The sequence below is a fragment of the Erpetoichthys calabaricus genome, chromosome 6 (assembly GCF_900747795.2).
Source record: "Erpetoichthys calabaricus chromosome 6, fErpCal1.3, whole genome shotgun sequence".
NCBI lineage: Eukaryota > Metazoa > Chordata > Cladistia > Polypteriformes > Polypteridae > Erpetoichthys > Erpetoichthys calabaricus.
The window spans coordinates 176,046,002-176,072,242 of NC_041399.2; the positions used below are offsets into that span (position 1 = coordinate 176,046,002).

Consider the following 26,241-nt stretch of genomic DNA (forward strand, 5'->3'; position numbering starts at 1 on the left):
TTTGCATTTACCTTTTTAATAAAAGGTGAGCTTTTAAGCCTGAGAGATCACCCCGTAAACGCACACGTTTAATTGCACATGTGTTAATACTGTATGCTTACACAGTATTAAAAGACACTCAACAATTAACGTCATTTACCTTCGTTCCCGCGTTTGACTCGTGCTGTAAATCTCTTCCTCGTTTTCAGTTCACGTGATTACGTAGGAGGCGTAATACGTGATGACGCGATACGTGACTCCGCCTCCTCCATTAGAGTATATGGACAAAAAACAGGTTCCAGTTATGACCATTACGCGTAGAATTTCGAAATGAAACCTGCCTAACTTTTGTAAGTAAGCTGTAAGGAATGAGCCTGTCAAATTTCAGCCTTCTACCTACACGGGAAGTTGGAGAATTAGTGATGAGTGAGTCAGTGAGGGCTTTGCCTTTTATTAGTATAGATGTACCCTAAGTTCTTGTCTATAAGCCGCGGCTTATCTAAGGAAAAAAGTTGTGAAAATGAAAAAATAGAATATCGGCTTATACATAAGTCCGGCTTATACATCCATCGCGGGGGTTGCGTTCCAGAGCCACCCGCGAAATAAGAAAATCCGCGAAGTAGAAACCATATGTTTATATGGTTATTTTTATATTGTCATGCTTGGGTCACAGATTTGCGCAGAAACACAGGAGGTTGTAGAGAGACAGGAACGTTATTCAAACACTGCAAACAAACATTTGTCTCTTTTTCAAAAGTTTAAACTGTGCTCCATGACAAGACAGAGATGACAGTTCCGTCTCACAATTAAAAGAATGCAAACATATCTTCCTCTTCAAAGGAGTGAAGCAAACAAATCAATATGTCTGTTTGGCTTTTAAGTATGCGAAGCACCGCGGCACAAAGCTGTTGAAGGCGGCAGCTCACACCCCCTCCGTCAGGAGCAGGAAGAGGGAGAGAGACAGAGTTTGTTTTTCAGTCAAAAATCAATACGTGCCCTTCGAGCTTTTAAGTATGCGAAGCACTGTGCAGCATGTCTTTTCAGGAATCAGCTTTACAAAAGATAGCAACGTGAAGATAATCTTTCAGCATTTTTAGACTAGCGTCCGTATCGTCTAGGTGTGCAAACAGCCCCCCTGCTCAATCCCCATACGTCAGGATCACAGATAGTCAGCGCAAGAGAGACAGAGAAAAGTAAGTTGGGTAGCTTCTCAGCCATCTGCCAATAGCGTCCCTTGTATGAAATCAACTGGGCAAACCAACTGAGGAAGCATGTACCAGAAATTAAAAGACCCATTGTCCGCAGAAATCCGCGAACCAGCAAAAAATCCGCGATATATATTTAAATATGCTTACATATAAAATCACAATTTAAATGACCGCTACGCGCGCGTGTTGACTCGGCGACGCCCAGAGCAGAAAGAACGCGCTCCGGCCGCTCCAACCGCGCCATGCGGGGAGTGAGAGAGACGCCAATATCTCACACTCTCTCCCCCCTTAAAGAAATTAAATGGGTGCGAGTGAGACCACTGACCTCCCTCCCTTCTATTAGTTATAGGTTATAGTATGTTCGGCTTATCCATGAGTCCGGCTTATCTATGATACGATTTTATTTTAAAAATTCGTATGATTTTTGGTCTCCGGCTTATACATGAGTCCGGCTTATAGACAAGAACCTAGGGTATATGTATATACTCATATTACAACCGTAGGGGTGAACTGACAATGTGGTATACAAAGAGATCCTTAACAAATAATTATTGGTACATTTTCCCTCAGTTTATTATTTAAAATTTTAAAGCAGTACTTCACCGCTGCGAAGCGCGGGTATTTTGCTAGTAGGTAATATTTTTGTTCTGTCTTGACAAAAGCCTTAATGATTTTTAATTTCTATTTGGAAATGAACATTTTATTCATGATTTTCTTAGTGTGATAACATTTACACGTTTTTGGGAGGAATATTTTATGGTGAAATAGTACTTTAAGTGAAAAAAAAAATCATACGCTTATAGCACAGATTCTATTTTTTGGTATTAAAAGTGCAATTTCATTAGAATAATTCAGATGTAAGAGGACTGAACATAAAACCATTAAGTCAGACTTTGTCTACCCTGCATTCTCCAAATGATGGATAGTTGCAAGTTTCAGGCCCATGCTGTTTGTACTGCAGAAAAGTCACATGTACCCATGCAAAACTAAAATGCAACATTCCATGAACAGTTAAAACTAAAAGACCATTTTTTAAAAAAGTATAATATTTACCCTCATCTGTGTGTGTGTATAATAAAAATATTTTGGATGTAGTTGCAGAATAAAGTAACTGGCAGCAAGTTCTAGTTGTAGTTCAGAAATGTACAGGATTTGAGCATACATTTAAACCCTTAAGAAAATGTGATAACTGAGGACAAAGGCCAAAATATCAAAATCCAGCCCAAAAAGCATACATCTCTTAATCACCCCTGAAAATACTTAGTCAGAAATTAACAGAAGTAAAAAAAACTGAAAAAATAAGGCCCTGTGAGAGGATGAGAAAAGCAGTATAAAAACCACTAAAAAGGCAATAAATTCTGATTAAATAAATTTTTATTGGTAAACCCTAAAAATAAGAAAAATAAGGAAAGGGAGTCACATGTTGAATTGAAGACAGGACTCCTAAGCAGCAAATGAAGGGAGTGAAGCAGGTCTTCAGTTAAAAAACATCTGTCCCTTGAGGCTTTATACAGTATTTCCTGTTTATGATGTTGTGTAAAATTAAACAAGTTGTTAATTACATTATACATAGTAAATTTTAAGTTCTGAAAAACTAATATATACATTGATCCTCAGTCAGTGTTCCTTGCAACTTGATAATTTGTGATTTATCTTGTCTGCTTCCCTTATACTATATAAATTCATTTAATTACATATACATACATACATACATATATATATATATATGTGGAAACTGAGTGAGTATTATTAATAAGTAATACTGATAGTGCTGGCATTCAAGAACTAAAGAAACAAGAGCTGGGTTAATGAAAATGAAAAGCAGATTTCCACCTGGAATGTATTGATTTAATTCAAAACTGCAACAGTGCATCAACCAAGAGATGGTATGAATGCCCAAAGGGACAGAATCCTTTCCTTTTGAGGACTTTAATCAATACTGAAGAAATTAGGTTTTTCAACTATATTTTTACAGCTTAATTTTATTTTGTTTCTTTTTGTTTCAATATATATAGCCTTGTTCAATACTTTGCTATAACCTTTATGTTTGGACATTCCCAGCACCAATTGCTACAGAACAGATATCTTTGTCTAATTTTGTATACCTGTACATAACTGGTCTGTTTAAATTGTAAACCCAACCTGACCTGGACCCAGCATAATTATTTGGTGGGTAAGTACTTCCTAAAGTGGCTGTTAGGCAGCTGGCAGAATGCTCAATTCAACATTATTTTGGAATTTCCTGTAACATGTAGTAGTTTATATTTAATGGTGCTTATTTGTACGCTTTTGCTCTTGGTATAGAATGAGCAAAATCATACTGCAAAATGTATTTCTTCATTCATATTTTCTGAACTCATTTCCCATTTAGGACCTTGGGCAAAACCAGGTTCAGGGTAGAAAAGTAATCCTGGACATTACAAAATACATTCACTTGCTGATACAAGGGTTTTTTTAGAATGATAACTAAACATCTTTGGAATTTGAGAGAAAGCTGATATATACACTGAAAACAATTTACATTGGCACAAGAAGAATGTGCATACTCCACATAGACCATTCCTAGACAGAATATGAACTTAGGACTCTGGAGGTTCGACATAGCAGATACTACAGTGCTAACCTGCTCAGTAAAAGAAAAAAAAAACAAATAGGAAGAAATGAGTGAACAAAGCTATGGTAGATAAATCAATCAAAAAATGAAAAAACATAAAATATGTGCCAGTAGAAATACCACAAAATGAGTTGATAAATGACTGAAAATGATGTAGTTCTTTTTATTGCAGTAGTGATGTCATTTAAAATATGTGTCATCACATTACACTCAGGATGGGAGTTGGTATAAAACACAAAATATATGGCAGTTCTATAGTATTTTATATGCATGTATATTGTGTGCTAAGATATACATAGCAAACAATAAAAAATAATTAAACTTTGTATTTTAGAATGATATGAGTGAAGCATTTGCAGAGCCTTATTACCTTCAACACAATTATTGTAGTTGTAGTTTTCCAAATTTGTAGTTAACAAATGGGAACAATGACACTTTGCAACTATTCCACAGAATTAAAGTGTAGTATTTTGTCTACTGGAGATGTGGTAGTCTTAATCAGTCTTGATGAATGTAATATTCTTCATATAACCAGAACAACCAATTTAAAGAACACATATCCCTGTTGTTTTATATGATTTTATAACCTTCTTTAGTAGAGTGTGACTGGATAGGTAGGACTACTGTTCAAAAAGGAGGCCTGGTCTATATAGCTACTGTAGTTACATAGCAGTGGTTTATGGTGAGCAGTAGCCCCGATTCTATGTCTTGGGACTAAGAGAGTAAACAATGTGACAACTCAGATCAGAACATATTATACCCTGAATACAAACTTCCATCCAAAATCGTATTTTTTATTTATATTCATGTAATTTTTAATATTTTAATATCTATAGCTTCCTAGTGAATATGGCAAGGTATAGATTGTCCAAAAAATGTATTTTGTCTTATTTAACTGGATGGCCACCATTTGTATTTTTTGCTTTTTGTATATACAGTAAAGTGGTGTTTTTCCTCCGTTTATTCTTTACTTCAAGGCTTGTGTATAGAAAGGGAATTGGTACTCTTATAAAATGTATGAAAGAAAAATCTTTAGGTTCCTTTGCTTAAATTGGCTAATTCCAGAGACAAGTGCTATCCACTTTTGGCTACAGTTTTACAATTCAAAAATACACACTAGTGGTATCTAGTTTTGCTTAACTTCTGAGCTCTTAAACCTTTAAAAGGTACAGTCTAGGTTGAGTTCCATGGTGCCTCTGTTTTTATCGTTTTTTCTCTCTCTGTCTCTGTGCTTTTCAAAGCTGTTTCTGATAAGGCTTTTTTCCTGACCTCTAGTATTGTGGGTTAATAATACCACTTTTTGGATTAATAATACCGCTTTTCAGTTCACTTTCTTCCTCTTGCTTTGTTCTCCACAGAGATGTCTCTTTGGGTCATACATGACTGGGTCTGGGATCCTCTAGTTGCCCAAATGTTCCCACACTACAAAACCAGTGTTCTCTGTTATCGGCAGTGTGGTTCTGTCTTGGAGATTACTTTGGGATTTTAAGCTGCTCTGTAATATCTTTTTACCACCCTTCCTTCTGAGAACTTTTGACCATCCAGTCACCAATTCACATAACTGTAGCATAATACAGGGAAAAATAGAATACATTTTTAAATTGAAATTTAGAAATGTACTTATTAATCATACTGCTTTAGAATGCAGGCATTTACATAACTTGATCCATTATTCCACTATTTTAGAGAAATCTTAATACATAATTCGCCTGCCTCCTCACTCACTCACTCACGTCCGTCCGAAGCTGAATGCGCAGTCGCCTTCTGTGCACGTCCGAAGCCGAATGCGCAGTCGCCTTCTGTGCAGCTGCCCGAAAAACCTTAAGAGACCGACATCCAACACCAACATTGCGGCAGGCGGCGGATTTACGGCCGCAAAAATTCATAGAGAAAGGCAACTTCGATTAAAGCTCTAGAGGCCTGAAAGGCGATTTCGACTACAGCTCGAGGCCTAATTACGCATTCATTCAATACACCTATATCAGGTTTGTGGTGCTTATACTTATTACTATTCCATATTGTACTGGAACATTCATCATTCAATATTATACTATAGGCCTGGAAAATTCATCAACTAACAGTACAAGCCTGTACAGTAATGAGTAAAGCGGACTACAATCATTACAAAACAACTTCTTTGTTACTTATCATTTGTTCTTCATACACTGCTGACACAAACTCGTGCCCGTTTCATCTTACATTGTTGAAACGGGCTCTTTGTCTAGTATAAAATAAATGACTTGAACCTAGTTAACATTTTTTCTTTTCTAAACTGTGCTCCACCTAATGTTTTAAATAAACTAATAATTTTACCTGCAGCAACGCTCTTCACTGAGCATCTGACCTGTTGCATTTTAAACTGGCACCAATGTAGGCTGTTCTTTTTATTGGCCGTCTTGTGCTGCTAGTAACTAACTCATCTTCATTGCAGTTACTTCCTTTATAGAAACACGTAAAACATAATTTCCTGTTTTTATAGAACTCCGAGATTCACATTACAATTATGATCAAGCCTTATATTTTTAATTTGTTTGCTTGTTTCATTGATTTTCTTAATTTACATTAATATACATGTAAAATAAAGTTTTGTATCAAATTACATGGGCATTGTTTTGGTCATGTGTTTCTAACTATTGTATGGCATATGGAACCATCTAATGTGAAACTGTTAAGACTGGCAGAGATACTATTCTGAGTCATTTATTTATTAAATTATAAATAATAATGCATATCAGCAGGAGATCTAAAAAAATAGATACCAATGTGTGTTCTTTTAACACACTATCGCATTTTTGTAGTAGAAAAGAGTAGTCGGGGTTAATTGTCTTCTCTGGCAAAGAGATACCTTTTTTTAAAGTCTCTCTTCACAAACAATTACAATTCATTCTCTCTTAACATAAAATGGTAAATAAACCTTTGCATGCAGTAAATAGGATTTATATAGGAATGGTCTGGTTTTTATACAAAGAAATTTTTTTTAAGTTATGAGCAGTTATGAGTTGACAATAATTAGCTGAAAATTAAGGCAGAGGGATACAAATCATAAATAAACATGAAATTATTAAAAAAAGTGTGATTATTACTTTTAGAATGCTAAATATTTGAAGTATATACATACTGTTCTAGCACCTGTGTGATGTGCTGTCTGTGCTGTGGTATTTATTGTCTGTGGGTTACACGCAGTGTGTGACAGGGGCTTCAAGCCACAACATGTAGATTTATTTCTGTTTCAAAGTCTTAATTTTTAGAGCCTTCATTTTGTTAGTATAAATATAAAATCAAAACTTGTGCCAACAATTTGTTTTCTGCCTAGTAAATACTGATCTGCTTTGTTTGTTTTCCCTTCACTGTTCAATTTTTACATCATACCTGAACCTGTAATTCAAGGCTAAATTGTGAAGATAATCTTAATAGTTGCACTCAATGTTTTGGTACTTTTTCTTAGCAAACTGCACTGTTTAAAGTGTTAATACGTTTTTGTTTGGGGATGAAAATTAAAAAAATGAATTTGTCGGTACCTTTGTATGTTTTGCTTTTGGTGAACCTCTCCAATTCCTTTAAAATATAGGTTTAACAAATGTATCCCGTTCATTAAAATATTAGGTCCCCTATCACCTTTTCCCACGGTGTGCCAGTTTAGTGTCTTCAGCCATTCATCATCATATTTACCCTTTAGGCCCTCAAATATCCGACATGTTGTTTTTTTCTGAACTCTTTCTAGAGCTTCGGTATCCTTCCTATAATGTGGTGACCAGAACTGCACACAGTCCTCCAGGTAAGGTCTCACCAGTGCATTATACAGCTTGTGCATCATCTCCTCTTATTCATACTCAGATGGATCAAAAAAAAAAAACTCCACCACACATATCCACGGTGTTTGCTGACAGTTTTCGGACCACTATTGTTGTTCATCATACATGCATGTGTCTTTATGGCAATGTAGTTCTGTACACAATGGGCAGTTGAACAGGGACTAGTGACTTGAGTGTCCACTCAAACAGTCAAGGAATTAACAAACCAAGTTTATTTTACTCTTGCATGATACTGCTTTATTTTCAGAACAGAGGAGGCTGCATGTAATAGAATTACCAAAACCTTTACTTTAAAGTTCAAACTGATTAAAGTTATGTTTTTTTTTTACATGATAGCTTGGCAGTCTAATGTTCGTGCCTGTATTCCTGATTGAAATTTTAGAAAATTAGAATATTATTTTTAAAAAATGGTGTAGGGATTTTGTCAGTATTTAAATGAAATTATTGAATGTCAAAGTACAATTCATTGCATATATCCCATGTTATACCAGTACATACATTTATATAGTTTAATGTTTAAAACAGAATCCTTTACAAATGTACTCATTAATGAAGAAGAGCAGTGGCTTTAAGTGAAAGATTTGGATAGGATTCATTTTTACTGAAAAATCTTTTCCCATGCATGCCCTCTTTATAGCTTACAGAATAAATTAGGTTGAGACACATGTTGTCTATTATAGCTTTACAATATTTATGGTATTAGGATAAGTTAAACAATTACCGGATGGTTCTGGGCATACATTTTTAATGTGATTTATACCTTTTTATCAACCAGGAAATTGTCCCCAGGGTCTAGAGTTCCCTATAACGATAGGTAATTCTAACATTGTAAACAATTTCTCTTCACAGCCCAGCCATTGTTTTTCATTCTGCCAATGATATGCACCTTGCAAATAGCTTTGAATGAACAAAAAAATGTTAGATATTGTTTTTAAAAATAGTATGAGCTCTTAAAAAAATTGAAAACTTTAATGCCAGACAGGGGTATATTGAAAGCTCTGCAGCTTTTGGCCAGAATGGTACAGTAAGTATTTAGATGTTCCATGATAAACAGTAGAAGCCATTTAGGAAACAGCAGATGTGTAGAAATGCAGCAAGTGAACTGATGAGTGATAGCCTACATGCTTTGAAGTTTTAATAGCAAAAGGACACAATGCGATTTCAGTTTCAGTTCAGCATCCACACCTGGAATCAGCATGTTTAAGAAAGCAGCATGGGCAAGGAGAAATTAGGGGCATTTGTCAATGTTTTCGTTTGAGTTCTGTACTTGTGGAGCTTGTTTGGTCTTGCTGTGCTTTCAGTTACCTCTTACTGTCCAAAGAAATGCTATCAAGCTAATTGGTGGTGTTGCTCTATATTATCAGGAATGTGTGTGTGCATGTCATGTTATGTGATGTTCCACCTTTTACCAACTATTTTCCTTATACTAGATTCTGCATGGAACAGGTCAAAATGAATAGGTTATGTACCATTTCACCATATATTTAAACAATGAAACAACACTGGTAAAAGCATATGGCAAGAGTAATAATATAAACGTTTTCAGGTGAAGCATGATAGTTTTAGATTAGTAGTATGCTAGCATTTTTTTTCAGGAGTAAATAAATATATACTAGGGCTTCAGTAATATTGAAAATTTATATTTTGAGCACTATTCCCATTTTCATCATCAATTTTAAAATTTGTATAATCAGTAAATATATTTAATCATTTTTAGGTGTAGTTAAACATTTTACAAGTATCTTTTTGGCACTATAGAGCTAGGGTAGTTGTGCAGTTAATCCATAAACTGTTCTTTGTTATAAATTAGAAACAGTGATTAAACTTTTCAGCAGCAGTTTTGTGACAGCAGTTCATTTAAAAAGTGTATGTGCAAAAGACAGAGAGAGGTCAAACCTTAGAAGCATTAAAATTCCCATACCTTTTTTCTTTTGTTATGAGTACTGTGCATTCTTATGAAAATTGTCTGATCAAGTAATCGGTGAACATGCATTTTATGCTTATGGCAGAATTGCTGTAATAAAAGTATAATGTAACAATATTCTCAAACCCACTTTATGTAATTTGAGGTTGCAGAGGACTGGAGTTGCGTTACATTGCACTGTATAGTCTGGTATAGTATAGCTGCATGAAATAGGAGGAATTAAACTGAACATCAGAATTTTCATATACAGTACTTACTCAGAGAACGTTTTAAAAACTATCTTTAATTTATAAATACAATGAGGTCATTTTCTTTTATGTGCTGATTTACCTGCCTTTTTGAATATAAAGTGAAGGCCTCTATTCAAAGTTTTGATTGTATAATATGCCTAAACATAGTGCTAACACTATTATTATAGTTCACTCAAACATTATCTGTCATTTTTCCTGCTTCTTTAGCTCATGGAGGCTAAAGACCTGAGGTGACAGCACTGTACAATTCAGTGCTGTCATTGCTAGTTCAAAGCAGTCTAATTTGTAGCAATGTCAAAAGAACTTTTGATAATTGTATATGTGAAAGATCAGCATTTATTTATAATACTAACTTAAACTGAAATTTACAAAAAACAACCCAGTTCTAGTACAGCAAATAATAATTATATACCTGATTGAACCCGAGAACAGAGACTGAATGAATTTTCTGACCTCACAAAAGCAACTTAAAAGGTACAAGAGCTATCAAGAAGAACTAACAAAAAATAGATTACTGGCATCAGAATATTACTTACATATGCACAATTCTGGTATATTTACTTTAAAAAGTGTTTGTTCCTACAGGTGCTGATTTATTTCATTTAGTTTTTGCTTCCTTATCAGTGTTCTGTTATCTTTCTTCTCAATGGGCTAAAATATTTTTTCATTAATGTTATTTTTAATTAACAACATTAATTACGGAGCTGATGGTGATGTAGTAGTTAGTGCTTCTGTTTCTCAATTGTACCATCCACAGCCTGAACACAACTTATGTGTAGTTTGTACATTTGTCCCATGGTCACGTGGATTTTCTTTGGTACTCTAGTTTTTCCACATTGCAAAAAGTGCTTGTGGGTTGTGTGGCGTCTCTAAATTTATGTCTATGCTTATCTGTGTATGTCTTACAGTGGACTAAGGTCACCTTTCATGGTTGGTCTGTGCCTTGCAACCATACTTTTAAGGTTGTTTTAAGTGAAATCTTTGGGTTTGAGCCATGGATGAACACAATATTAACGACTAGCTAAAAATGAATTTTTCCTAACGAAATGCTGAAGCAAATGAAAAATTAGAACCCTGTAACATGTAGCAGCTTTAAATCTGAAATGGTGATGCTGAGGTACGTGAGCTTTATCCACTATAACTGTGTGAACACCCTGTCCTTCACAGTGAAATTCTTAATTGCATGTTCAACCAACATACCTAGTTTAGCTGAACATCAGGTCAGGTCAGGTTGGGGACAATGCACTGGCACAGTGCTTTGCCCCGCCCACTACATGACGAAACAGGTTGCGATCCTGGGCATCCCTCCAGGCAGACACGCGGTCCAGTCCCCCTCCCCCCCGGAATTGACCATCTATCTACCGCAGCCAGGTGTTACGTGGGAATCCCCTTGGCCTGGTCCAGCCTCATGGGTCCTCAACAATGAGGATCCTGTGAGCTGAATCATCCTTGGGGAGTCGCACCACATGGCTGTAGAGCAGTAACTGACACTCCCTAACAATGCAGGTAATGTGTCTCATTTGGGATTCAACAACCGCAACAATATTTATTTATATAGCACATTTTCATACAAATAATGTAGCTCAAACTGCTTTACATGATGAAGAAAGAGAAAAAAAGACAAAATAAATAAGAATTAAAATAAGGAAACACTAATTAACATAGAATAAAAGTAAGGTCCGATGGCCAGGGATGATAGAAAAAACAAAAAAAAAAACTCCAGATGGGTGGAGAAAAAAATACAATCTGCAGGGGCTCCAGGCCACGAGACCACCCAGCCCCCTTTAGGCATTCTACCCAACATAAATGACCTCAATCAGTCCTCATTGTATTCAGAGTGCTCATGGAAGAATTTAATGATGATGGTCATGTGGACTTCTGGCCTTTAATCCATCAATGTGGGGACATCATGGTGCTTTGATTAGGTGGTGATGGCTCCGATCGCTACCACAGAAAAACAGAAAAATAACAGAAGAGAAAGTAGGGGTTAGTATGGATTTTGGAGCCACCATTAATAATAATGATAATTAATTGAATATACAGAGCATCAGGATTAAACTAAAATGAAGCTACGAGAAAGACATTTTTAAATAATGTGTTTTCAGCAGTTTTTTAAAAGTGTTCCACTGTATTAGCCTGGTGAATTCCTATTGGCAGGCTATTCCAGATTTTAGGTGCATAACAGCAGAAGGCCGCCTCACCACTTCTTTTAAGTTTAGTTCTTGGAATTCTAAGCAGTCACTCATTTGAAGATCTAAGGTTACGATTTGGAGTGTAAGGTGTAAGACATTCCAAAATATAAGATGGAGCAAGACTATGTAAGGCTTTGTAAACCATAAGCAGTATTTTAAAGTCAGTTCTAAATGACACAGGTAGCCAATGTAGTGACATCAAAACTAGAGAAATGTGCTCGGATTTTCTTTTCCTAGTTAAGATTCTAGCAGCTGCTTTCTGCACTCGTTACAATCGATTGATGTCTTTTTTGGGTAGTCCTGAGAGGAGTGCGTTACAGTAATCTAGTCAACTGAAAACAAAAGCATGAACTAATTTCTCAGCATCTTGCAATGTTATAAGAGGTCTAACTTTTGCTATATTTCTTAAGTGAAAAAATGCTGTCCTACTAATCTGATTAATTTGTGCTTTAAAATTCAGGTCAGAGTCAATAGTTACCCCTAAATTCTTTACCTCTGTCTTGACTTTTAATCCTAATGGATCAAGTTTATTTCTAATACCCTCATTATATCCATTATTGCCAATCACTAAGTTCAACACAAAGTCAAACCAGCAGTACCCATACTTTCTCCAAAGAAACATAGTACTGAAGGAGTCCAGTCTTTGTCTCAGGTCACTGGATAGTGTCCATGTCTCACAACCATATAGCAAAATAGGAAGCACCAGGACTATACAAGATTTGGACCATTGTCCTTTTGCAAAGATGTCAGGAGCAACACACATCCCTTTCCAGTGACCTCATGATCCCCCCATGATCTCCCAATCTGTCTACTAACTTCATAGGAAGAGTCACCAGAGACATGAGTGTCGCTGCTGAGGTAAGCAAACCTCTGGACAATGTCAACACTCTGTCTGCAGACAGACACACTGCTGTGTGCCCAAGAAGGTTATTAAAGGCCTGGATCTTGGACACTCGCAAGCTCAGGCACTCAGATTCCTAAGTCTTTGAGAGCCCTGATCAGAGCCTCCATTGACTCCACAAAGATCACAGTATTGTCAGCAAAGTCAAGATCAATAAATCTTTCTTCACCACCAGATGGCCCACAGCTGCTCAACACCATGGCTCTGCCCAACACCCAGTCCATGCAAGTATTGCGGAGTGGTGGCTCTGAGGCTAAGGATCTGCGCTGGTATCCCGAAGGTATCCCGAAGGTTGCCGGTTCGAATCCCCGTCAGTGCCAAAGAGATCCTACTCTGCTGGGCCCTTGAGCAAGGCCCTTAACCTGTAATTGCTCCAGGGGGCGCTGTACAATGGCTGACCCTGCGCTCTGACCCCAAGGGGTATGCGAAAAAAACTAACAAACACTGTTGTAAGTCGCTCTGGATAAGAGCGTCTGCTAAATAATGTAAATGTAAATATATATGTAATATATATATATTAAAAAAAAAAAAAAAAAGTATTGAACAGAGTAGAAGCAAGAACATACCCCTGACGAACCCCAGAGTCAACTGGGAAAAACACAGAGCTTCTGCCTCCACTCTGCACAGCACTCACAGTACTAGTGTACTGGCTGGCCTTGATATCTTGTAGACTTTTTAGGCGTAAACAAGACTGCTCCGGTCGCTGGTAAGTAAGCAAGTGATCACGGATCCTATTGAGGATGACCCCTAGCAAGGACCTTACCCGGCTCCGAAAGCAGTGTTATCCTCCTATAGCTGCCACAATCCAGGGTTACTATCCCCTTTCCAGACAGCGACGATAAGTCCAGTTTTCCAGTCAGCTGAGATGGCACCCGTCTACCAGATGGAAGCAAATATTGCTTGCAATGTAAGGAGGACAGCCTTATCCCCAGCCTGGAGGAGTTTACCCTGGGTACCACAGATCCCTGCAGCCTTCCCTATCCTCAGCTGGTTCACCACCTGTGCAATCTCAGTGAGATTGGGTTGTTCACGGCTAATTGGAGGATCAGCCTCAACAGCCGTTGACCCAGAGATGTCCCAACGTCAGCCAAGAGCGTCACAATTGTGACCCACTGGGCTTAGTTGAACATACAGTGGTTAAATTTTAAATGTGTATGTTACACTTCAATCACTATGATTTTTTTTTTTATTTAATTAGGGACCTTTTTAAAAATACATTACCTCATATCCCTACTGACTTTGAACATGCTGAGAAGCGGTGAGAGAAAAGATGACTGCATCAGCACAGTTGCTACATTTTTTGAAAAATGCATTCCAGGTGCTGAAACCTTGAAATCACATTGGATTGGCAGACACTTCTAATACTGGTTCCCCCCTAATACAAGGTACCCCATAGAGTGCATGCAGCAAATACCACTCACCTGTCTATCTATTCTCACTAAATCCATCTGTGCTTCCTCCTAGTTTGTAAATTGTGGCTGAATTCTCACTCATCTTAAGAAAGAAAGAAGAAAACTAAAGGCAGGCCTGCTCAGTAGTTGAGCTCATAGAAGATGTACATTGATTAGTTTGTCTGGCCAAATGAAATGCTGTGGTAGTTTATTCAGTAGGCTGAAATGTGTCATTTAATAGGAATATCCAGCATCCCTGAAATCTGACATAATGATATTCTTAACTTTAATAGCCGCCTTCTTGCCTTTGTTAATTAGGAAGTTTACCAATAAACCCCCGATTCTCTAAAGAATCGCAAATGCAAATCCGATGCAATATTCGTCCACACACGCGAAAGCAGTATGGGCCATTTCGAGGTGGTGGCTTGATATTTACCCCGGTAGATGCAAAAGCAAATGAACTATTGTAGGATCTAATGCATTCCATAAAGCTTTTACTTTCGGGTACATTGTTAGTCAAAAGCTTCTGTAAATATTCAGGATATTCATCCAAAGGAGGCAGCTTAACTTGACCTTTTTGACAACAACGTGTAAACTCATCAGTTGTACTGCCAGTTTTTTCTTCAAGAAAGTTAAGTGAACGACAATGACTGCAAATGACACTCATCAATCCCAATGAATTTTCATGAATAGTGGACTCATTATAGAATGCGTTCTCAGCTAACTGGCGGAATTGTTCAGCGTCTGTCCGTCGTTCCTATCTTTGGCTTTTTCTTTGTTGGAATACTGAACGTCTTAAACCTTTTAAACGTCTTTGTAGCCTTTCTGCAGTTTCTTGTTGGATCCGTGCCTCTCTTGCATCTGGTGTTTCAGAACCACATTGTAGGCGCCTTCGTTCATTGTTTTTATCCATACGGGCTCGGTTTTGTATTTCTAATCGTTGAGCTCTTTGTTTTTGGAGCCGTGACTTCTTTGCTTCTGGTGTTTCTGAAGCACATTGTAGGAGCCTCCGTTTATTGTTTTTATCCTTGCAGTCTCGTTTTTGTTTCTCTGTGGCTGTGTCGTTAGGTACAACTCTTTCTTTTAATACTGAATTACCGTTATGTGATTCAAATATGCCACACTGACTGCTGGCACAGTGGATTAGAGCAAGTTTAGTTTACAGGTTGTGTTGTTTGGGTGCATCCATGCGGTCTCGTTTTTGTTTCTTTTTATCCATGCGGTCTCGTTTTTGTTTTTCTGTGGCTGTGTCGTTAGGTAGAAGTTACCGTTATATGATTAAAATATGCCACACTGACTGCTGGCACAGTGAATTAGAGCAAGTTTAGTTTCCAGGTTGTGTTGTTTGGGCGCATCTATGCGGCCTCGTACAGGTTGTGTTGTTTGGGCGCCACCTACCGACTCTGGGAAGCCGCTGGGTTTGACAGTGGGGCGCTGAGGCACTCTGGCGCATGTACCTCGGTGCGTCCTGCGTCCACCGTCTGTGCATATATTAAACTGTCGTTTAATAATATAGATAGTCAATATATTAAAATGCCTTATTAAAGTAAACATTTAAAGAAAATAGGAAAATAAAAATTAAATAAAGAGGATGCACACTCCCCAAATGAGTAGCAAACTTTGAAGCCGAAAACAAAAAAAAAGCAAATTTAAATAATATTCTGAAACAGACGTCATCTACTAATGAATTAATTGTTAGCCATATCCAACTGCCAGAGTTTTTCAGTCTAACCTGCAATCAGTTTTCAAAAAAACGAAATTGACTAAACACTCATCTGAGATTCTAGTTGCAAAGGTAAAGCTAACAAACATCCACATAGTAAGAAGAAACATTGGTCTAAAGCCAGATGTAATTTGAACTCATCATAAAGTCAGAGTGAAGCAGCAGTTAATAGATATCATTATCCTTTTTCTGAAGCTGACAGGATTTGCCATGTACAGTTATGCAAACTGAGGATTAATCTTTGAGTTGAATATGGCACTCACCAGGAAGCCAATATAGATAACTTAAAGGTGGACCTATACTAGATGTGAGTCTTGTGGGTTTGAAAAAAAAAGAAAAAGACCAGTTAGGTTTCCTGCCATCTGCAGTTTGTGGAAGACCACTGCATAAGGCATTGCAGTGTTCTATGCAAAAAAAGATAAAAGCATAAATGAGTTTTAAACTCAGAAAAATTTAAATAGTGTAGATTTCGATAGGGTCAATATTTTCTTTGGTGGAAAAATGCAGATGTGCAAGCAACTTTCATCCGTGCATTAAAGGCAGCCATCTTTCCTCCTCAGCTGCATTCTACACTTGGTAATTCCCTTTGACTTCCAGTTTTCCTACTTGAACACGTTCTGTATGACTCACTTCCCATCCTCTGTTGCTAAGGGAATAGAACTGGCTTTGGTTTGTCTGAGGATCTCGGCCCCTTTATAGTTCTGTCTTTGTGCTACTCATTTCACTTTAGGAGGTGGATTGAACCCTTTTTTTTTTTTTGTTTTTTAAATTGACAGCTAGGGAAAAGAATTTGGATGTTTTTGGATGATTTATTTAATTATATATTCATTAGTTAATTTAAATGAATTATATAATTTGAATTTCATTAAGCATTTTTAACATTTATCTCATGTATCTAGTTCTAATTTAAGTTATCTTTAAATGTTTATAAATATGACAGAAACTGGTGTCATTGCTAGAAGAGGGAAGGGCACCAACTTTAAAGCATATGGACATTATTTTACATAACTCATTCTCCAACAATAGCCTTTATACTTTAGTAAAGGTGTGGTTTACTAAGTTCATTGAAGTATTAGTTTTTAGTTTCATTTTCTTTAACTTACTAATTTAAAAAATTGCACAAAGTAAGTTCACAAGTATGTGATGAGTGCAAAGTATATTGCACAACTTGGTATATCTGTACATATCTGGTTACAGATGAGATATGGCGTGTAATAGCTGGCTATTCTGTTATTAAAGCTACGGAGCTGCTTTTAGATGGTTGTATCTTTCTTTTTTCCATGTTCATTAATATCTTGTTCATTCATGACTTACTCTTCTTTCTCACTTTGAAGCTGATTCTCACCAGATTTCTTTCTTCAATATTGTTACTCTCTGGATGGGAGGGTAAAGGGCACCCAAAAAAAAGTTGTTCCATATACTGTATTTGTGTATCGTGTCCATTTTAGTAATTAGCTTTCTGCCTGTTTTAGTTTAATTTTGTTTAACCTTTAGCATGATACTTGTTCATAATAACGGATTACCACTGGTTTTATTTATTCATTTTTATTTTTCTCCCAGATGTACATACAGAGGCAGTACAGGCAGCTCTGGCCAAACACAAAGAACGGAAGATGGCCGTGCCCATGCCCTCCAAGCGCCGCTCACTGGTGGTGCAGACTTCAATGGATGCTTATACACCCCCAGGTGAGCTACATAAACCAAGCAGAGGTAATGTCATCGCTGTGAACATTGTAAATTGAAAGTTTTGCTGTGTGGAGTGTTGCTGCTCACCTGCCCAAAAAGCATGTTTATTTGAATTTTCTGAAACCTGGTGCTAATGAAAGACTTTTTTAAGATAAATGTGGAATGGTCATAGCATGGCCCTAAATTATATTAGTTAAAAGTAAGAACAAAAGAAAATGTTTACCCTTTCTGTGTTAAGAAAATGTTGTTTTTCTTTACGTTTTGCCCAGTATTGGCATGAATATCTTTTTGTGATAAAAAAAAAATAAGTACACCTCAGCTAGAGTAGCCAAAGCCATTGGTCAGCTGCTCAATTACAGTAGAAGCAATTCTTGAGGAGATTGTCTACATGGGTAATGCAAATCTGGAGAAGGCTTATGACCATGCAGCCAGTCATATCTTGTAGAAGGTGTTTCCAATATAGTATGGGACTTTGGGGCAGAGCTGTTGCATTATTTAAATTGATTTTAATTAAAAGCAAATAACAATCCATACAATCAAATCAAATTTAACAGAACCAAAATTCAACCCCCACCCAAAAGAAAGAGAGGAGAGCCAGCCGTCAAAACAAATCTTTGAAGCAGCAAGGAAGGAAGAGTATCCTTTTCCCAGATATAGAAGATTATTCTAAAATGTTATTGATTAGATCCTGCCGTATTCTTAAAAAGTTCTGAACAGATTTTCTGAGTGAGAATTAGATTTTTCTTCACTTCAGATAGTATAGGACATCAGTTACCCACAAACTTCAAGGTGGTGGGTTGGATTTCTTCCAGTTGAGCAAGATAAGTCTACATGCTAGTAGTGAGGTAAACGCGATTAGGATTTGTTTGTCCTTCTGAACTTTAAGCCCATCCGAGACTCCACCAAACACAGCTATTAAAGGGTTAGGAGGGATTGTGACACCAAGGCTGTCTGACAGGCATTTAAAGGTTTTTGTCCAAAATGATGTTAATTTGGTGCACACCCAAAACATGTGGCCTAGTGAAGCTGGAGCTAGATTGCAATATTCACAGGTTGAGTCATTGCCCTGAAAACATTTTGGATAGTTTTAATCAAAGTAAATGCACTCAATAGAAGATTTTAAGTTGAAGAACTGAGTGATTTGCGCATATGGAGCTAGAGTGTATACTGTGCATGGCTACTTTCCACTCCTTTTCTGAAATGTTAAGTGAAAGATCCTTTCCCCATTGTGCCCTTTGAATCTTACAAAAGGGGTACATTTCATCTCCTATCCTGTTTGTGATGCTCATTGACAGAGTATCAGGACACACCTTAGGACTGGACACTAATCAGTTTGAGGACTTAATGCTTGCACATCTGCTTTTTTGGGATAATTTTGTCTTTTTTGCCTCTTTACATGATGCTTACTTACTTAAACTGGAGCATTTTACAGCTGCTACAAAGACAGAAGGATAATTTGTACAACTAAATCTAAGGCAGACGTCTTGTCCTATAAAACTTAGTCTTTCATTATGCACGATATGCACTAAACTGAGTTCATGTCGGTCAAGATCTACTTATGAGTGAGGGTAGAGGTGATTGTGGCCCATGAATAGGTCAGTGGGTAGAAACCTTACACATTTTCTGCTGGATTTTGGCATCTTCAGAAGAAGCTTTTTGCTTGCATGTTTGCTTATTGTGACAGATATAAGCCAATTAAATGGGGTTCTTGTACATGAATGTTTTGCTCAGGGTTTGGTGCTCCTTAATATGGAAGAACTGGACTAGAACCACTACATTTCTGGAGTGAGAGGAACCAGTTAAGATGATTTGGATAAGAAGTAAGAATATGCCCAGACAAACAGGGCAGTGTGAAGTAAAAAGAAGAAATTCTCAGTCAGTTTTTATTCTCCTGCACAACAGATTTTATTAAAGGCATGAAACTTTTATTGATTAAAGATTGACGTCAGTGCAATTTCAGTGAAACCTTGAAGTAGCAGGGGTCTGAAACCATCTTTTTTAAGTGGTATTAATGAAATTTGTCTTACAACTTTCATCAATGAAAGTAACAGAAATCTAAAATGGGCAAAAACCTGATGACCATTTATTGTTCACAGATCTGTTACTCTAAAATTATTCCCATCTTTTCATTTGACAACTGGGCTTGTCTGATTTTACAAGTTTGTGGAAATCGGGAGTAAGTAAAGAGAGTGCAGAGATGACTTATTTTGAATTTCTGTGTGCATATCTGTTGCACAAGGCCAAGACAAGCTGTCCTGCAGTTGTGTGAGCTGTATGACCTGGCTTCGCTCAGAAGTTATTTCTAAGTTAGTGGGGCTCAGTTATAATGCCATTGCTTAATCAGATGTATCAGAAGTACTTTTGATTTCTTTTTTTTTTTAGCCAAAGGCTTATGTTATTAGTTCACGTGAGCTGCTTACTGTTGAACATGCTTTATACAGTCCTTGATGGTGTTGGCAAAAAAGAGATTGCAGCAGAACTCTGTATTAAAGCGGTATTTGGTAATGTTATAAAGGTGATATGAAGTTGAGTCATTCAAAACTGACAACAGTTAAAATTCTTGACGGTCCATTAACATCAAAGCCTAAAATTAGTGCCTCAGTATACAGTACAGTGGATTTGAATAAATGTTCACCAACAAATGAAAAAAAAAAGTTCACTAATTACTTTTACACTCTCAAAAGCACTGCCTTGCTTGGCTGCTTACACATTCTAAAAACAGCACCTCTATCAGCTATAAAAGACATGCCTTCATTCTGTTTAATCGTGGCTTGGCTACAGTTAATTTGTGGAGATTTCTTTTTATTTCTGCTTTGTTTTTTTCAAATGCAAAAAGCAGTTTTCGCTGATCATTAATTTGTATAGCAAATTTAATGACAACATGAAGGTGGACAACAGTCTTTACTTTTTCAAAAATGCAAGGCTGTGCACTGATAAAAAAATTATAGTGTAATCATTTTATCTCAGATATATTGTCATGTGACACCCCAGATCCCCTGAAGCAATCGATAATGTTGTGCAATGTTTTTCCTTGTTTCTAACTATACTCACTTCACCAAGGGGACCCCCTTCCCCCTGCTCTTCAAATTGTGCATCATTTACAAAGGAGGGACCCCCTCCCCCCATACCCCAAATGCTGTCTATGGGACATCAATGAACTTTAAAAGGTAAAACTGCGTCTCAAGGCTACAAAGATTGAGAAACATTGCTCTAAGATAAAAGCTGTAATCCAGCAAGACAATGAAAAAATTGCAGCAGTTGCAACCTTTGATGACATGGTGCTTTTATTGATGCTCTTATTTAAACTTTGTGAGTGCTGAAGAAGTTGTCTAGAGCACCACACTGGCTGATGGGAATTGTAGTCCCCATTTCAGAACTTGCACTGGGATACAAATAAGATGAAGAGGGTGGGGTTAATATATATTACATACCTTTCTTACTGGATCAGTTATGCGAAATTGAGTATGCACTTGCTAAATGTATCTCCTTTGAACGTCTACCAACTTTGCTTCATTCACTTTGCTTCTGCATAAGGCCTTCGTTTGATTAAACACTCCATTTCTCCGTGAGGTTACTGTTAGTGCTTTCGCAAAAAGGGGTAACCTGAATGTTTCACTCTCTAAAGAATTATTAATGAAACATATCAACAAATAAAAAAGTGGTGTCTAATTTAGTTTTTTTACAACTTCACCATTTTTTTTACTACCAAATTTCAATCAAAATAGTCAAGGTGTTTTTGAGATTGTGGGATATTTATTTTTTTCTATTGTGGGTTTTTTATTCCTAAATATTAATATATCAAAATGTGCTTTCTTGGTGGATACCTACTGTTCTAGATATATGCCATTTTGCCAAATTTCAGCTTTTAAGCTAAATGGGAAATAGTGTTTTTGTTGATAAATGAGTGAGTGAGTCAATTTTGCATTTTATATTTGTTAATATATTTATTTTTAGATAGATAGATAGATAGATAGATAGATAGACAGATCTGTCCGCAACGAGAGGATTCCCAGAGTATCTCTTGGTTTTTTATATGAACAAGCTAAAATATCTTTTGTGGAGACTCAAGATTTTCTCTTTATAAAGTAAAACTATATCTCCAAAACATTAAAGCAGTGACTTTTTTTAGGACGACCATGTAGTGGCACCCAGTGACCCAAGGGTTGAGAAACACTGATGTAGAAGATTTGTAGTGCTAATAATTTAGTGTTATTTAGCTGATAATGGCAACCTTTACTGTGTTCTAAATCTGATTGTTCCGAAAATAACTGCAAAGTTTAGTAAAAATAGGTGCACTGCTTGCTGTAACGGACAGGAAGACAAATTCAATTTTATATGTGTTAAAGATGCACATATTTACAAAACATAATGCATTCTGTTTTGGATTATTTGTATCAGGTGTTCCACTTGAACCAGCATTTAAGCAATTCTGACATGTTTCAGATTGCCCTGTGCAACTTGAGGTTGTATGCTTCTCTTGCTCTGCCCCCTGCTTGCTTCGCTTGCCAAGCCCCCTCTGCCCTTCGTGTATGGGGTAGCGGATGCACAATTTAGACAAATTTTTATTTTCATGGGAATTGTTACATATGCATAATAGACCTAACTATTCCAGCGTGTAATTAACCATAGTAAAATATAATAAAATGTAATAAATTGAAAGAAAATTATGTATCATGTTGCATTAGAGGTATTTGTTGCGTTATACGTTTTCGCTTTGTTTGCCTTTGAAATTAACATGCAAATACTTTTTAAACTTACACTTATACTGTAAAACATCAGGAAAAACAATATTTGGAATTAACTTTTCATCAATATCGCATTGAATTTTGATTCCGTGTTCGGACTTGCATTATGTGAACGCAACGTATAACTGCCCGTGAGTGAATATTGTTTCTTTCTCTCTAATAAATAAAATGACTTTTTCAAATGCTTGTCCCTGTGATTTGTTAATTGTCATAGCAAAAGCTATTTTAATAGGAAACTGTAAGCGTTTCAATACGAATGGCATATCAAGATCTCCTTTGGTGTCTAATGTAATCCCCGGAAGATGTTCTACATTACTTTTGTTGTCACCTGTTAAAATTTTACATGTCAGAATTTTTTGACCAATTTTGAATACAACTAATCTTGTCCTATTGCATAGCCCATCACTCATACATAAATTACTCAATAACATTACGATACATCCTTCTTTCAACACTAATTCGTCCTATCTTCCACCTGACGGTGTTAACGATTGTAGATTTTCTTCGGGATATTGTAAGTTGATGTTTTCATCTTCCGCATCATACACAATAAGTTTTCTTTTATTGGGAACTTAAAGTGAGGAAAATGTTAAAATTTGTAAGAGCTGAGAGCGCAGGAACTGTGTTTGACAAAAGCATTCACACGAATACCGTGGCCGTGGACCATTAACCATAAATGGTTGAGAGGAGGGTGGGACTTGAAAAATTTTGTCCAAAATAGATTTTCTTTTATAATAGAGATTATATATATATATATATTGTGGCAGAAGCGCTTGGTTGGCACCGAGAGACTGATACCGCAGGCACAGGTGACAATGAAAATAAAGATTTTTTCTTCCACTGGGGGATCACGTCTTCACCGTGTCCCTCAGCTACAGCACAGTCCCAAAACACACCAAATGAAAACACCAAAAACACCCAAAAATCACTCCTCTTCCTCCACTCCTCCCAGGTAGCTTTAACCTCCCGACTCTGGTTTGCTGAGTAGTGGCCGCAGTGCACTTCTGGGTGTGGCTGCATTCCAGCCCACATGGACTCATTAAGCCGTGCAGCTCCTCCGGGTGGTGGCCACAGAGCCCAACAGGTCTGAGCCCTGAAGTCCCACACCTGTGGCCCTGATGTAACCCAGGAGGGCTGCCAACATGCGTTCCAGGGGACGTAGTTTGCATCCCACAGCTGTTCCCCCGGTCCCAATGTCAAAGGGGCGTCCCAGCCTCCACAATATATATATATATATATATATATATAATATATGATGTGAATATGACAGGATTCAAATCTTGTTTCTTAAAACTATGAGGCAATGGTGCTCACTACCACTAATGCCTATGTGAAGATTACATGAGTGATGGCTATTGCAATCTCTATAATCAAAAAATATGCTGCTTTTTTCTGCTCTTCTTAAAAGTCTGTTTTTTCTAGGTTCAGAGTCCACATTTTTAAAGATGATTAATTCTGGTATCCAGGCGGCTGTTTAATGAAAAAGAATAAAATTGTATAATTGATTTTAAAGTTTAGCTCCACAACAGTATGGAGTATAGACTGGCCGTTATATTACTCAGTTATCAATTAGCTTTCATTATTTAATAGTTTGCACTATTATAAAACGTTCTCTTTAGTGATCATCGTCTAGTTAGCATATCTCAGCATATGAATTTTTGGTTTAAGCAACTTCTCTCTAGGTTGTGGACACATTTATAGCTGATGTTTAAATTTGGAGTTTATGGCTGGAAATGTTTTGTGAATGCTTAGCATTCAATCATTTCTGTAGCTATAAAGCAAATTTGTCTGACACCAGGAGTTTCAGGTAACATGAAGTAATAATGTGTAAAGATAAATTTGATCTTTTTTCTATTTTATACTGTACAGGTATATACAAAACAGACAAGACAAAAACAAAAGTTTATTAGCTATAAGTATCCAAGTACTCCAGAAAATGTCTGTCAGTTTAATTATTTCTGCAGAGTATTTTCAAGATAATAATTGCAAGTAGAAGTATCTATACTAATAAAAGGCAAAGCCCTCACTGACTGACTGACTGACTGACTGACTGACTGACTGACTGACTCATCACTAATTCTCCAACTTCCCGTGTAGGTGGAAGGCTGAAATTTGGCAGGCTCATTCCTTACAGCTTACTTACAAAAGTTAGGCAGGTTTCATTTTGAAATTCAAAGCGTAACGGTCATAACTGGAATGTCTTTTTTGTCCATATACTGTAATGGACTGCAGCTCACTGGCCGTGGGAGGCGGAGTTGCGTATCGCGTCATCACGCCTCCCATATAATCACGTGAACTGACTGTGAACGCAGTATGTACAAAACAAGGAAGAGCCCCAAAGAGCGGTGAAGAAAACATTCATTACACAATTGAGAAGGCAGCGAAACAATAAGAAGTGAGCGAGTGACACATACAAGCATATTCATAAGTGCAGCTACTGCGGAAACAAAGCATGGTGTAAACCGTAAGTTTAAATTAAGTTTATAGAAACGCTCCCGCTGCCGTTTGCAATACCATATTCGCGACATACAAGTTTAATGAGAAGACACGAGGTATAAACGAGACTTTGGATCACTTTGTAACGGAGTTAAAATTGGTGTAGTGAGAAACTTTTAAGTGCCGGGTCTTAGCTAACATTAAATAAAGCTGTGGATATCGCAACATCACACAAGAGAGCGGCTCACGTGAACATATGAAGCGACTGACGCATACAGACATATTCATGAGTGCAGGTACTTCGGAAACAAAGCACCGTGTAAACCTAAAGTTTAAATTAAGTTCATAGACCTACAAAAGGTTGCCATTGATTTGAGGCAAGATTGCTTTTCTCCTGTACAACTACAGTAATCCCTCCATCGTGGAGGTTGCGTTCCAGAGCCACCCGCGAAATAAGAAAATCCGCAAAGTAGAAACCATATGTTTATATGGCTATTTTTATATTGTCAGGCTTGGGTCACAGATTTGCGCAGAAACACAGGAGGTTGTAGAGAGACAGGAACGTTATTCAAACACTGCAAACAAACATTTGTCTCTTTTTCAAAAGTTTAAACTGTGCTCCATGACAAGACAGAGATGACAGTTCCATCTCACAATTAAAAGAATGCAAACATATCTTCCTCTTCAAAGGAGTGCGCGTCAGGAGCAGATAGTGTTAAAGAGATAGAGAAAAGCAAACAAATCAATAGGGCGGTTTGGCTTTTAAGTATGCGAAGCACCGCGGCACAAAGCTGTTGAAGGCGGCAGCTCACACCCCCTCCGTCAGGAGCAGAGAAAGAGAGATAGAGAGAGACAGAGAAAAACAAGCAAGCAAAAATCAATACTTGCCCTTCGAGCTTTTAAGTATGCGAAGCACCGTGCAGCATGTTGCTTCAGGAAGCAGCTGCACAGAAGGTAGCAACATCAAGATAATCTTTCAGCATTTTTAGACGAGCGTCCGTATCGTCTAGGTGTGCAAACAGCCCCCCTGCTCAATCCCCCTACGTCAGGATCAGAAAAAGTCAGCGCAAGAGAGACAGAGAAAAGTAAACAATCTAGCTTCTCAGCCATCTGCCAATAGCGTCCCTTGTATGAAATCAACTGGGCAAACCAACTGAGGAAGCATGTACCAGAAATTAAAAGACCCATTGCCCGCAGAAATCCGCGAACCAGCAAAAAATCCGCGATATATATTTAAATATGCTTACATATAAAATCCGCGATGGAGTGAAGCCGCGAAAGGCGAAACGCGATATAGCGAGGGATTACTGTATACGTTGCATTCTCAACAGTAATCTTGCGCGGCTTGGTCATATTACAACCGGAGTGCTGAACTGACA

The 26,241-nt window shown here is 37.3% G+C and overlaps 1 protein-coding gene across 13 annotated transcripts in view; it reads left to right on the forward strand.

Moving 5' to 3' along the window:
- dip2ca (disco-interacting protein 2 homolog Ca) overlaps positions 1–26,241 on the forward strand; it is a 559,093-nt gene that overhangs the window by 321,059 nt on the left and 211,793 nt on the right. For 7 of the 13 annotated variants that reach the window (XM_051929039.1, XM_051929043.1, XM_051929041.1 and 4 more), the window contains exon 4: positions 17,556–17,705. In XM_051929039.1, the coding sequence (XP_051784999.1) occupies positions 17,556–17,705 (150 nt within the window). The remainder of the gene's footprint in view (positions 1–17,555; positions 17,706–26,241) is intronic. The other 6 variants (XM_051929042.1, XM_051929044.1, XM_051929053.1 and 3 more) reach the window with 1 other exon arrangement.